This window comes from Leptonotus elevatus, chromosome 9 (genome assembly GCF_054856555.1).
Source record: "Leptonotus elevatus isolate MCC_2025b chromosome 9, RoL_Lele_1.0, whole genome shotgun sequence".
Taxonomy (NCBI): domain Eukaryota; kingdom Metazoa; phylum Chordata; class Actinopteri; order Syngnathiformes; family Syngnathidae; genus Leptonotus; species Leptonotus elevatus.
In genome coordinates, this window is record NC_141247.1 from 6,690,260 (window position 1) to 6,705,106 (window position 14,847).

At 38.8% G+C, this 14,847-nt stretch overlaps 1 protein-coding gene across 1 annotated transcript; it reads right to left on the reverse strand.

Annotated features, from left to right (window-relative positions):
- Nucleotides 1-692: 692 nt before the first annotated feature.
- Nucleotides 693-10,335, reverse strand: LOC147168213 (cysteine-rich transmembrane module-containing protein 1). Its single transcript, XM_086085875.1, has 3 exons — nt 10,205-10,335; nt 5,542-5,847; nt 693-1,906 (listed from the first exon to the last, which is right to left on the reverse strand). The coding sequence occupies exons 2-3, from the start codon at nt 5,831-5,833 to the stop codon at nt 1,803-1,805; spliced, it is 396 nt and encodes a 131-aa protein (XP_085942001.1). The 5' UTR covers nt 5,834-5,847; nt 10,205-10,335; the 3' UTR covers nt 693-1,802.
- Between the last annotated feature and the right edge of the window lie 4,512 nt (nt 10,336-14,847).

A 14,847-nucleotide genomic window follows, 5' to 3' on the forward strand; every position in this document is an offset into this window, starting at 1 on the left:
TGACTTATATTAAAACTAGTGTGGTTGAAGGCATCTCTTTTCTTGGTAAAGAATTAATCCTGACGCAATTAGCGGACAACTGAGCACTTTTTTTGAAAAATGAAAGGCAAATCATTGTGGCCGTCAAAGCAATTCAGGAGTTCTCAAGAGCTTCCAGTTTATGCTTGAATATTAACAAATGTGAACTTATCGCTATGAAAGGCTGTGATAAGTCTGAATTGAATAGCATTCCCGTAAGAACTGAAGTGAAATATTTCAGTATTTCGATAAAAAAGTGAGATGCCCCGCAAATTTCTGCCTTCCTTTTTTCCTGTTTTTGCGTCAGTCTTTGTCAGTCCATTGTTTGTTGCTTTCAGTGTATGTCTGTGTCTTGCCGAGTTGTTTCCCCACATCTTGCCACACTTGGGATTTGGACTTTGTTGTTTTTTTCCCTACCTGTGCCTGGTTTGCCTCCTTGTTTGGTTATTTTTACATTTTCTGTCCGTGTCCTGCAATTGTCTGGCAACCAGTTCAGGTCAACCCTGCCTCTTCCCCAACGTCAGCTGGGGTAGGCTCCAGCACACCCATAACCCAAGTGAGGATAACTACGAACAGCTGATCGTGATCCATGATCTTTGTTCTTCATTATATGCACGCTTTTCAGAAACGCGCTGCTGCTGCACGCCCAAATAAAAACTAAACATTTGACTTGATGGGAATAAATTATTTTATTAGAAGATTTTCATTTAAAGCAAACAGGCATGTAATGGGTCATTGGTTTTATTGATCACAGCATTGGTTTCTCATTTTCAGTTAAATCTCTAGCATATTTAAAAAAATGACAGATCACATTGGGAGTAAAAGAATTGATTAATTAAAGTTAATCTGGTAAAAGTCATGAAACATAAATCACAGCCCTCCTCAAAACGCATTGTTTATCATGTGAATCGACTTGAAATGTGCAAATGGGAGGAAAAACATCCAATTGTCAGTTCTTCAGAAAACACCCTTCAGCTCAGCAGTAGACGCTCGCAGCTTCCAGTTTTGTGGGACAACAGAAGATCAAGATGAAGGAACTCAACAAAGAAAGCAAAAAGGCAGCTCACAGAAAGCAAGAGGAGCTGATGACAGTGGGAACACACATACAGAGGTAATCATCATAAAGTGCTTGAGACCCTCACACGAGATGAGCCTGCTTGTCTATTATCGGTTCTTTGTGCATTCTTTCATGTTCTGTGCTGCGGTGTGAGACGATTGCAAAAAGACAGCCATGAGGATAAATTTACACTCCTCCACTTCTTATCAGGAAAAGACAGTGTTTTGACTTTTCAGAGCCTGCAAGCACAAATCTTGAAAACACTCGAAAGGGGAAGCTATAGGTTGAGTATAAATACAGGAAGATGGTTGTCTGCTAAAACAGGATGTGCATGCTTGTCAGTGGTCATTCAGTATGTCGCGACCAAAACAAGACAGGGAGAGCAGAGGACTGTTGTCGTCATGTGTACGTGTATTTCTAAGAAGGCCAAGCTGCTGCTGCCACTCTTTGATGTGTTCTTTACAAAGTGACATCAACTAGCCTATCGTATGCTCAAGGTAGACTTACAAGCTGCCCCTGATGATGCTCGGCCGCTCGGTCCTGTCGACGTCACAATAAGTGGCAAACACAAAGTGTGCATTCTAGGCACGGTGTTGAAAGAAATGAAGGCAACATTAAGAGGGAGGGGCCGCGAGGTTTTAAGGCCAACGGGGGAGAAAGGATGCGAGTGTTTGGAGGCACACACAGATGGGCTTGGCGGGGAGCGTGATGAAGGTGCGCAGGAACATTATGTCAGCATGTCCCACAGACAGCAGCAACAAAGGGCTGTCCAGCAGGCTGTCAGGCACGTTTCCGAAGAGTTTTCTCTTCTTCTGTCCTCCACCATGTACACTGTGTGGAAAGAGGGAGACGGAACTTAGTACAATTTACAGATCGGATCCCCTCTAAAGTAATCAAGAGGGGATGCCTCCATTGTGAAGGCAAACTTTACGGTTAAGTAACATTGGCGCTACCCTGGGCTATCACCTTTGCAAGCTTTCAGGGCATGAATGAGATTAGGTTACCCGCTTGGTGTTTGCGACTGTGTAACAAAAAAACTAGCGAGACAACAAGCTGTCTCTAACCCCGTGTTTGAGATGAATCATTTATGTGAAGGTAAGGAAACAGCCAGGCAGCTTTTCAGAAGCAGCTAGTTAAGTTTAAGTGACAATAGAACTTATTATAAACTTTGACCTCCGATATGAGGCCTTTATTCAAGCGCTTTATGGTTAGTTGATAATGAGCACACTGGTTGTGTAATAGTCCTGATCAGCCACAGGGCAAAGCCATATCTTAAGATAGTTGGACCTTGGCATACTTCAGTACTTTTCATCTTCAACCGTCAGGTACAGTAATGCCTTGAGATAAGACATTCATTTGTTCACACTCATCTAATCATCTTTCCCCACTGCAATGAATGGAAAGGCCATTAACTCATTCATTGCCATTGACGGTTATAAACATCAAAAAATCATTTTAACTATTTGTATTTAACATTTTTTTTTCTACTTCTGTTAACAAGAGTATGAAAACCTAGTACGAGTATTTGACCAAAATACATGAAAAAAAAGGTCACTAAACTCCGTGTCTGTCCCCAAATTGTTTTCCTGAAGCTATGTGCAACAAGCTAAATGCTCACTGATGGCTGGACCAGGCGTGCTGAATTGTGTCAATAATACAAAGCTCTACAATTTAATTTGTGACACGTTTGTAACACTTCCCTCTTTTTTTTAATGTGTATTATTTTGTGATAAGCATTATTGTTTCTGTTCGGTTGTGTTCGATGAGATACTGTTTGTATAGCAAAGTACCTCAAACATGCAATGCGTGATAGATATTAAATGAAGACATTTTTTTCTTTGGAACTGAATTAGGGTATATATTTTTAAGTATTATTAGAGAACATGCCGTGAATAGCACCGTCCATCCCCCAGACTTGTCTTTTCCCCATCCTCCACAAGCAAACCCAAATACAAAGATTAAAGATCTGTGGAGTGGAGCCTTGGTGGAGGTCTAAAATAAATATTGTATCCTTCCCGGCATGCTCATGATAACATTGCTAAAACAAGGAATCTTTTGGTGGCCCTAGACTAGGTTACAGTATTTTCGGTGTGTTTAGAAATGTTAAATTGCGCTAAAGTGTTTTAAAATGTGTTTATTTTATCAAAAGTACTCTAAATAGTATCATATTTTCTAAATAAATACAAATATAAGGACATTGAAGTTGTTTGGCTACCAGCTTTTATTCCGCTGTTTTACTTATTTAAGTTTTTGCAGTATTATCATTTCAGTATCAAGATGCTATATGCAGTATGTATAACTTTGTGCTTTATAAATCTATATGTCTGATGCTGTTATCTAAATTCACTTGATTCGTGGTGATGAGCCAAATCGCTAGCAGAGAGTACCGATGCACCATTTTGAATTTAACCCCTTAAGACCCGCATTTTTTCTTTCTGCTGGCCATTATTTTTTATTTTATTTTATTTTTTAACTGATTTTGACTCTTTTCCCACATAAGAACAACGTAGAATTTTTTTGGGTGTGGTTATCTCATGTTTTTATTTATTATAGTGGACGCCAGGATAGAATGGCTGTAACGTGTTGTAAACGTACCAAGCTTATATGTAACATTTTTAACATGAACATCATGCAAATCGACATTGTGATTGGTTAGCTAAGGTCCAATCATGAACCAGAATTCATCATCCAAATTATGTGTTTTTATTTGTTTAGACACGCAAATATGTCATGTCCACTGCAATCATCTATGGGTCCTAAGGGGTTAAAATCACAATGAATTTGCCAACTGTTTTACAGTGTGGTCGGGGTACATATATAGTATGAAATTGACATAGGCTGTGTTATGATAGCAGGAGTATGTGTGGATTATGTCATAAAGAAAATAGTAAAATAATCTTGAAAATGACGAGGTTGTCGTGAAAGGCCACTAAACAGCTGACGTGCCGCCATTGTGGTGAGTTGGCGTCACTTACGCATCACGAAATTGATCATTTTGCAATCAAAAGCCTTTCCTAAATGTTGTTTTGGTTGCCGTATAGAATGCAACCACTGTTTAGATGCTGAAGGAGTCACAAAAGCAACAATATGAGCATCAAAGTCTGCTTGATGTTTGTTGACACAAAAATAAAAAATTTCTCCAGATTACATAAGAAGGGACTGGATTTCATAAAATGTATCTTATGTTGTACTGCTGCTTACTAAATTACTATATACACTGTACAAGCCAAAAAATTAACAGTGCCATGTTATAGCACGCGGTACGTCACAGTGGTTACAATAACTGATCAAAACTGGTCAAGATGGCGTTGCACAGGGTATGACAATATTTTGATTTTTTTTTGGGAGAATCATTAGCCAATGATATTTACAGTATTAGGGCCCTACTTTGGCAGACTGGCGTCCACGCGCTGGGTGTGAAGACGGGCACAGCTTCATTTTGGTGCCGGGGCAAGTCTGGTCTAGCATGTTTGGGGTCGTGCTGCGGCTCACTGAGCGTTCTGACACATGGAGCCGTCCTGCCCCTGACTCACCTGACAATTTGGCCACAGAAAGTCGGCGTAAAGACAGGAGATCATTTTCGTACCGGGAGCACATTTAGTTTAAATTGTTTGTGAATTTGGCTTTGCCACCTTGGGCGGTGTGGCACACCGAGCTGCCAAGCCCCGTGGCACATCTCCAATTTGGTGGCAAAAAGTAGACTCGATTTTAAACCCGGTATAAGCTGGTCTAAATGGTAGCGCAGGTGGTGTAACGTGATTTTGGTGGATTTCATCGAGGCGCAGGGAGACGGATTCGGTGCTCTGTGGACATGTGTGGTTCATGTCATCGGATTTCTTTCAAAAATATGATAACAGCATGGGACAATCCCTCTGAATCATTGTAGAAATCAATTCATTGAATGTATTATAATAATCTTAAAAATATTTTAATAGCACACTCGCAACTACTGTAAACGAGAAACATGTTCAAAACGACAGTTACGTATGTAACTACGGTTCTATGAGTCCTGAACGACCACCAGGTGGCGGTGCTGAAACAGCACGGAAATCCCCCACGTGCATGCGTCATTCGAGAAAGAATTCATAAAAGCATTTCCAGGATTCCGGCTGATATGTGATCTGCATGCATAAAAGGGGATCGTAGCCGGAACAGAGTCTCTTAGTCCCTTCTCGCGCAAATCAACACGAGGGCTCTGAGTGACAAGCAATGCTGGCGGTCATTTGGGACTCATAGAACCGTAGTTACATAAGTAACTGTCGTTCTATTTCACCATTAAAACTATTGGTGAATGTCTGGCGCACATCTTTGCGCTCTTGAACAAATGCTGACAAAACAAAACAAAAAATTAACATTTGCTACCTTTGCAAACCTTTGTCTCTCAGTGGGATACGGGGTGCAGTCGTTTTTAAATAATCCTCATAATCACGTCAGTGGTCGTTTGTTCTCACAGTCCCACCACCCACCTGTGTTTTTAGGAGCTTCTCCATACATGGGTCCTGGTGGGGGCCCACCCTGCCAGCCGTATTGGGGTTGTCCATCATATCCTTGACCTTGATAAGGTGGCTGTCCTGGCCCTGGATAGGGGCCCCCGGCTCCCATAGGCCCGGGAGGGTAGTTTGGGTAATTTGGATTAGGCTGCTGCATGTTTACAGGGTACCCTTGTGGAGGATAACCCTGAGGCGCATAGGGTTGGCCCTGGGCAGGGTAGACTGGAGCAGATGGGCCTGGGTACGGAGGGGGCTGGTCTGGATTCATCTTTCACAAATCGCCTGAAATGAAAACACAAAATACACTATCAGACCAGCCAAAAGTTTGGCCCTCGAGCATCGCCTGGTCATTCACAGTCTTTTTGAGCAGCCCTAACAAAGTCTTCAATAAAGTAAAAATGAAACACAAAAAATGCTGTGCTTTGATTTTTTACTTTTATGAACCCTTTATTAGTGATAGACCGATATGTTTTTTTCAGGGCTGATACAAAGCCGATTAGTCGTCAAGTTTGCAGTAAAAGAGAAAATATTACTTAGATTTTTTTTATTTTATTATTATACTTTTTCTTTTCATTTTAAACATATAAAAACTGGCAGCTTTGTTTAAAAATAATAACAAAAACTGTAGGGCGCTTCCAGGGTCATCAGCATATGTTAAGCTAAATAAAAAATATATAAAGGAAAACCAAGTAAATTTTTACTGTAAATAAAGTTTTCCAAACTTTCAACGTAACTTCTTAATTTTATTTATTTATTTATTTATTTATTTAAATAAAAACTGTAGGGAGTTCCCAGTATCAGCATCACTTATACAGTGGAAATTTAAATAAATCCATAAATGAAAAGTTCCCAGTATCAGTCACAAAGGATTGCTATTGTAGCTAATTTGGGGGGTTTCGCCAGGGTACGTAAGAGGATTCAAAAGAACTTCACATACAGTGAAAAATTGTCTGAATATGTTGTAAATGCCCCGCGACCCTTGTGAGGACGAGTGGTTAAGAAAATGGATGGATGGATGTTGTAAATGTCTTTGCGACAAGTAAAAACTGTATGTGAACATCTTACAATCCTGATGAAAACCCGAAATTTGCTACGTTCGCAAGCATTCACTGCTCAGTGAGCTAAACTTCAGCTTTATGACGATATTTGGGATTTATATCTATATTTATATTTATATCGGCCTGGACGATAATCTGTCTATCCCTGCCCTTTAGCAACAATTTGGTCAAAAAGCGCTTTGCAACATTAGTTATTTGTACCATGCGTCATTAATGGTGACCAGCCCACATGGGTTTATAAAACATAAAATGTCACGTGGGGACAAGGAAAGCAGAGTGGGCCACCAGGCTAATAAAACATTAGAAGAATCTCTGCAGTGTTATGTAATTATATTATGACTATGCTTATAATTGTTCATAATCTGTGTTGCCTAATTATCCACACATTTAGTAGATAAAGACATTAAATTCAAATTGTATAGTGCGTTACTCAACCACCATACTAGTTTCTCACAGGGCTCCTTTGGGAAATGAATTGCCCATAACGGCACAATCCTAATACAACAACAAAGGGTCTGTAGAACGAAATAAGCACATGCAGTGATTTTTTTCCCCTCCAGTGCAACGGGCTCTTTTGCTTTAAAAAAAAAAAATATATATATATATAATTTAAAAAAAGGAACATTCAAGATGGCACAAAACAGCAACTGAAACCAATTTCACAAAAATCCACTCACTCAAAACGTTAATATTATTGAGGTACCTCTTGTCCTACACATCATTCCAAATCCGCAAAAACTTACTCAGACGCGGTTTAAGTGCAACTAAGCCATGTCTGTCACCTAGTGGTAGATGGTGATATTACAACTTACAACTATAGTTAACCTCTGCACACTTGCAGTTCAGTACCCGTGGAGGTGACATTTCCACAGATTTTTTTTCTATATATACACATTTGTATTTTCCGTTTATTCAGATTTTAGTTTCCCATTTCCCCACTGTTTTTTCATGGAAAATATGAGTGTTTAAATGCTTTAGTGCATTGAAGAATTTCAGGGTTTCTTATAAATAATCCATCTATTTTCTCAACCGCTTTTCCTCACAAGGGTCGCGGGGGCGCTGGAGCCTATCCCAGCTGGCTTCGGGCAGTAGGCGGGGTACACCCTGAACTGGTTGCCAGCCAATCGCAGGTTTCTTTTAAATAAATGAATAAGTACTTTCTTGATTGCTAGCTAAATATTTAGATAGCTAGTTAGATAGTAGAGGTGTGCCCAAAAAATAATAAAAAAATAATCGCAATTCTCATTTAGTACGATTCATAATCTATTTTAAATGTCCGAAAATCTATTTTATTTATATTACACTGTCTTGCCTTTGTCTGTGTGTGCCTTTATTTGGAGCGCTGTTCATGTTGTACTCAGTTTGGCCACTGAGGGGCAGGGTGGTTACACGCGGTCTAATACACTGTTAAGTTGAAGCCACATTAGAAAGTAGAAGGAAAAAATCACGATCAAGTTTTTCCAATAAAAGTTTTTTTCCAGCGTGGAGCCGTTCTTTTGAGTGATAAAAGTGCCGCGAGTAGTGCGCTAATTAGCATTAGCGAGTCAGACTGGAGTCAATCATTACAATTCCTTACACATCTATAGATTGAAGCAAAAGTCATTGTCAATCAAATCATTTTGAATTGAAAATCTATTCTAAATTGAATCGCAGACCCAAAAATCGGAATCGTGAGACATTGAAAGATTCCCACCCCTAATGGATAGCCAGCTAGCTAGACAGAGACAGACAGACAGACACTTTGTCAACAACTGTTTGTTAATAGCAAAGTCTTTAACAAAGTGATCATCGTGTTCTTCGTTGCACTGAATCTCATTGGACTTAAACACAGATGTATTCAAGTGTTTGTGTTTAATTTGTCCTCAAGAGCCACACTAGGTAACGAATTCCATGGGGCTCCTCTCCGAAAGCCACCAAAGTGATGCAACTCTTCCCCACACCACAGCAGTAGCGGTTTTCATGGGTCCATATTCATGTTTCATGCCTGTTTTGCGGTCTCATCAAATATGCGCGGCATATTGTACACACTGGAGAACGATGATTTTGCAGTGCAGGGATGTCTTGTGATACAATTATCCATCACCACTCAGCAGATGAGCGCCGCCATCTTGCTGTTCACACAGACTTCACAAATGGAGGAGGTTGTGTCACAGTGCGCTGCGAGAGGCTAATGACATTCACCACGGGAAAGAGAGAAATGCAAAACAGATGTGGACTGATTTGTTTTTATTTTGCATGGTCACACACAGCTTGCGCCTGTGCAAAGACACCTGACGTGATGTGTGTCGAGTTAGACATGCATAACCACTTTCACACATTGCAAACAATTTCCTAAGGTTATTTGCTTCACTCTGGACTTTGTGACTAGGAAGCTGTATTTCCTGAATTTCCAATGGGATCATAAAGTATTTACCTACCTACCCAACAAACTGCTGAAGACTCCTGGAACATCACAACTCTTGTTTAAGCCTTCTTGGCTGGATTTGCTCATGCGGAACAACCATAGCAACGGAAAATGAATGACTCTTGTGTCACTCACTATATGTACACTATAAACACCGAACACCAATGACTGCTTTCAGGTCAGCCTTCACTAGCAGCCACGTTCACTTTCTCCTCGACAGAAAAAAATTGCTTCACTATTTGTCAAAAGGTACAGTGTCTTTATTGCTGATGATTATCTGTAATGAAAAAAGCAAACCCGATTCATTATTAAGGTTAAAGTATTACGGAATTTCATGGTAACAGTCAAGTTTCCAATCACAATAAAAACTTCCCTGTTTTTAGTTCCACATGACCTTTTACCTCAAAATGTTGTCAATACTGCACTGCTGACAGATGGCAAAGCCGTGTAACTGTGGTAACGGTGCTGTGGGAGCAGGAGACCGAGGCCTAATGATTTGCTTTGCGTCACCTTAAGGCAATGAGCCGTACGTCCGCGACAATATTTATTTGGAAAACGAATGTGATCTTATCATACAACAAAGAGCAATTTTGGTATAGGTTGAATATAATTCTTGATCATTCAAAATAAATAAATAACTCGCCTTCAATGCTGCATCATCGTGTGCGTCCATTTGTTTTTCCTCTCTTGCAAGGCCGCAATACTTGACCAGTGTTTCTCCATCAATAACATAATGATTGTGTAATGTACTAACAAAAACACAACGACATTTCATATTTTGCGGTCACTTGACCAAGCATCATGGCATATTCGCATCTAAAAGGGTGATAACTGCCTAAGCCTCGGGTTTGGCAGTGGATAACACATTTTTGGGCAACAAAACGGCAATCGTAACATTTGTACTTTGTTGCAATACAAGGGTCTACATTTATATCAAGCTAGGATTTACAATAGTTCAAACATCGCTTTATTTTTCCCCGGCGACGTTAATAGTCATTTAGTGGTGTTTACTTGAACACACATTAGTTAACTCCAGCAATCCGACATTATCCGGAGGAAACCATTAAAGTGCACCTGTAGGCCAAGCCCAACCCGCTCTGTAAACACACTGAACTTTGTGATGACTCGGCTTACAAACACAAGAAACTGACAGTCATGACTATAAATTAAGCCTTACCTTGGATGGGATAGTAGCTGAATTCGATTTGTTTCTGTAAAGGAAACTCCGTCCTTATGCGTTTGTTTTCCGCAGTGAACAAGACAGCGTTTCAGCCCCAGCGTCGAGTGCGTCTAGCGGGACGTGACGTCATTCTGAATGGGGGGGGGGGGGGGACGCTATTTGTGGGAAGCAGTACACGTGATTGGCTACAGCGACCAAAGACAAATATACATAGATGCCTCTTTCCACCCAGTGTTGCCCGCTGCTGCGTGACTTCAACACATCCGCCATATTGGATGTGGCAGAGTTGCTTCATGCATCAATTTCACCGGCGCGCGCAGACACACGCACACACAAATATAGTTGAACTATAAATTAAAACCATAAATCTGGAGATTACAGACATTTACTACCATGCATATTTCAATACTTATCATCACAGTAAGCGTGTTATATACAATTGGTAGCAAATCGTTGGTTTGGTGCTATAACCCAAAGTAGACACTTGTGATCATAAGATTAAACAAAAAAAAAAAAATTGCTGTTTTGGGGTCACAAAAAGCAATGTATGTAAATTTTAATATGGGTATATAAACGTTTATTTATTTATTTATTTATTTATTTATTTAAAGTAAGCACCAACCCTAACTTTATGTAATTTTAGAATGATTTCACAAGTGTACAGATAGCAATGTATGTGTAATTATAATAAGGGGTGGAAAATAACACAATCATTATTTAAATATTTATAGATTTTTTTTATCTTTTGCGTATAAAAAAATCCTGAAACGCAATTTAATTAAATAAACTGACTTTTTTTGTTTACTTTGTTTCCTGTTACCTGTGAAAATTAGTGGCCCATGATGACTGTAAAACGTTCAAATGCGTTTGAAACGCCCACGAGAGAACGGCTTCAATCGGGCCACATTCAATAAGGCGGTGATAAGGACGTACGGTTCATCCCTCACGAAGTGACTGTGTACATTATGCCTATGACTGAGATCAAAGCAGCGACGTACCCCAGTGCCTCTCGTTGTCCAATCAGAGATTAGAGAGATAACCAGAGGGACGTCCGGAAAATGCAGTGACTCCCCCACCTTCCCCCGTGGAAATTCAGTGACTCTAATCATATGACAACATCGATGTCTACGACACTAAAGCCACAAAATAGATAAGTGATTAATTCATCTTAATCATTGCTAGGGGATAAGTCATTTTGTAGTTTTTTATAGGCTATGTATATTGTTTTACAGGACCACGATAACGTTGAGGAAAAAAAAGATACAAAGAGTATACACAACAATAGTGTAGTTTAATTTTTCTTCCAGCAGATGGCAGCCTGTTCCCAATCGAAACAGCCTGAGTCCAAAACTTCAGCTACCTAAACAGTTGATAAATTGCATTCTAATAAAGCACATTACATTACTCGGTAAAAAAATAAAAAAATAAAATTAGGGATATTCAATATCAACCTAAATAACCTATGCAGATTATTTATTTATTTATTTATTGTCCAAGTATGTCCACTTCGATGCCTTTCTGCAACTCTTCCAGTCCCTCAGTCTGCTGATGAGTCGTGACACTGTGAAACTCTACAATAAGCTTAGTGGTTAAATAATTTAAGAAATGTGCTATGATTAGTCCAATCGAGTAGTGCAATGCGTTCCAAGATACAAAATAATCAGTTGCCCAAATAACTAGATAGAACAGCGGGTAGCCTACCTTTCATACCGCTGACATGTGACATATGCAATCTAAGATATGGTTGCAGACAATAAAAGTTATCTATGGAGAACATGCTGGTAAACATTTCTATAGCCTACTGGTGATAAATGAAGCAGCAGACTGGCTGGCAGCAACTGTTAAAACACAGATCTGAAACATTGTACGAGGCACATGAAGCAACATAATTGTCATATGATTAGATTCTCACACCAGTAGTCAGAACATCAAGACCACTTGCAGAATCTATTCAGATTAATGACAACTAATCCTCAATTTTGGCACTCTACTGAGAGCAGTATGTCATCATATTGTGACCCTTTTGCAATCTAACCAAAATGAGGTAAACAACATAGTACAGGTCTCAGACTCTCAATGGATGCATGCTCTACATTAATTCATTCACTGCCATTGACGATAATAGACGTAAAAAAAAAATTGAACAATTTCTATTAGTTTAACATTTTTCCCCATTTAGTTAACACGAGTATGAAAGCCATTTTTTTTATTAGAACAGATATACAATTTGTGATTAATCGTTAGTTAACTAGTGAAGTCATGCGATTAATTACGATTAAAAATTGTAATCGCTTGACGCCCCTCATCTTTAATAATCTTTAAAAAATAAAAAAAAAGATTATAAAAAAAAATAATAGATGTCAAAATTTTATTTCTGTTAGTTTAACATTTTTTTCCCATTTTTGTTAACAAGAGTATGAAAACCTAGAATTTTTTATTGTACATTTAGAACAGATATAAAATGTGTGATTAATCGTGAGTTAACTAGTGAAGTCATGCGATTAATTATGATTAAAAATTTCGCAATTTATTGCATGACTTCACTAGTTAATTCACGATTCATCATAAATTTTATATCTGTTCTAAATGTACAAAAAAAATAATCTAGGTTTTTATACTCTTGTTAACGAAAGTGAGGAAAAAAAGTTAAACTAATAGAAATAGTTCAAATGAATTTTTCAAAACGTCTATAGCCGTCAATGGCAGTGAATGAGTTAAGAGCTGTGTAGAATATTTTAGTTATGAGTGGCAGTACTCCGATTTTCAACAAGGGAAGAAAGTCATTTTAATAAGTGTGTTTCAAAAATATAACTTTATTCTCTAAATACTCCCAAACAATAATAATAAATCTGAGCTGATACCCTTGGAGAGGAAGGATGTGTGACATCTTTTCCAATGTATATTATATTGTGCAAGTTCTTCTAATGTGCTGTGTACGGCCAGTGCACATACTGTATACACCCGTGGTCAGTGTGCGCTCCAAGTCTCCATTCCACTCTAGGATAGATGTGACCATGCAGGCCCGCGTGTTTGAGTGTCTCTTTACATTGTCATCCCAGCAATGCGCCTCCACCACCTTGAACAGCAGCAGCTGACAAAAATAGAGCCTGGTCGACCGGATCCAGTCTAGGCAGCCTTCCTGCAACCACACCGAAACTTAAGTGCGAGAAGGGGGGGGGGGGGGGGGTGGAAAGAAGGGGATATTTGGACTGTGGTAAGGGCAATGGAGCAATTTACTTAAGTTCACTTTAAACTCAACGGGGAAGGTGGAGTGTCTCCATTGAAGTTGTTTACAGTGATGCAATGACCAATCACTACTCCAATAAATAAATAAATAAATTACATTTAATGAGTGTGTAGCAGCCAAGTCATTGGGTTTTTGGTTTCCCACATTTCATTTCAACATTTCATACCTTTTGGATTTACAGTATAGGCTGTCAGTTACCTGGCACCATATGTTGGTTAGTAAATACTGCACAAAGAAAGATCACGAGACTAGAACAGCCGAGCATACGGACCTATTATGCATCTTTAGCTCATTCACTGCCATTGACGGCTATAGACGTCAAAAAATATTTCTACTTAATATACTACTTACTTACTACTTACTATTTCTATTTAACATTTTTCCCCATTTAGTTAAGAGTATGAAAGCCTATAAAAAAATGTTTTATATTAGAACAGATGTAAAATTTGTGATTAATCGTTAACTAGTGAAGTCATGCGATTAAAAATTGTAATCGCTTGACGCCCCTCATTTTTAATATTTTCTTTTAAAAAAAGAAAAAGATAAAAAAAAAAAATCAAGATCATTTAAAATTAGGGGCATCAAGTGATTTTTTTTAGCGTAATTAATCGCATGACTTCACTAGTTAACTCACGATTAATCACAAATTTTATATCTGTTCTAAATATACAAAAAAATAATGTACAGGTTTTCATACTCTTGTTGACAAAAATGGGAAAAAAATTAAACTAATAGAAATAGTTCAAATTAATTTTTGACATCTATAGCTGTCAATGGCAGTGAATGAGTTAATCTACACTTTAAGGCGTAGTTGTTTGTTCCCATGTCAAGAATTGGGAACAGAACAAATTACATTACACTGTGAAGCTAATAGCGTCATCAGTTTTGTAAAATCCTCAACATCATTTATGTGACAAGTACTAGTTAAAAGACCCAAATTTGTCCCACTCTTCCACTACATTGCAGAGTATGTAATTTGGGTGTCCTTTAGGCTGCAGCTGCCCTCATTCCCCAAAACCAGCCCCCCTCCTAATCTGCGGATCAGTGCCTCGACCCCCAACCAGCCTGGAACATCAACACGCAGTTAGTTGTCTTTCTACTATATAAGCCAGAAGAAATTGTATTCATTTCACCAGCACCTTCTACTGCTGACATAAACCACAAATGTATGTTTTGAAATTGATACCTGCTTACATAATTGCTGTTGCTATTCATTTATTGGCTAGCCTTAAATTGTGCAGGTGTAGTGGCTAAAAGCTTTTGTCCCTTCTAGTCAAGTCTCTCCGTCTCAGGGTTCGGGGGTCAACACCAGTGAAGAAAACAAGTTACATACATTATGTAACACATCACTTGCTCAGCAAGTACATGAAGGTGTATGTGGCTGCATGATTTG

What these genes read in the sequence shown, in the direction of transcription:
- LOC147168213 (XM_086085875.1), bottom strand. Translation starts at nt 5,833, where the DNA reads ATGAATCCAGACCAGCCCCCTCCGTACCCAGGCCCATCTGCTCCAGTC. An exon ending in AGAAGCTCCTAAAAACACAG is followed by an intron (nt 1,907 to 5,541) that starts GTGGGTGGTGGG and finishes CTTTCCACACAG; the next exon opens with TGTACATGGTGGAGGACAGA.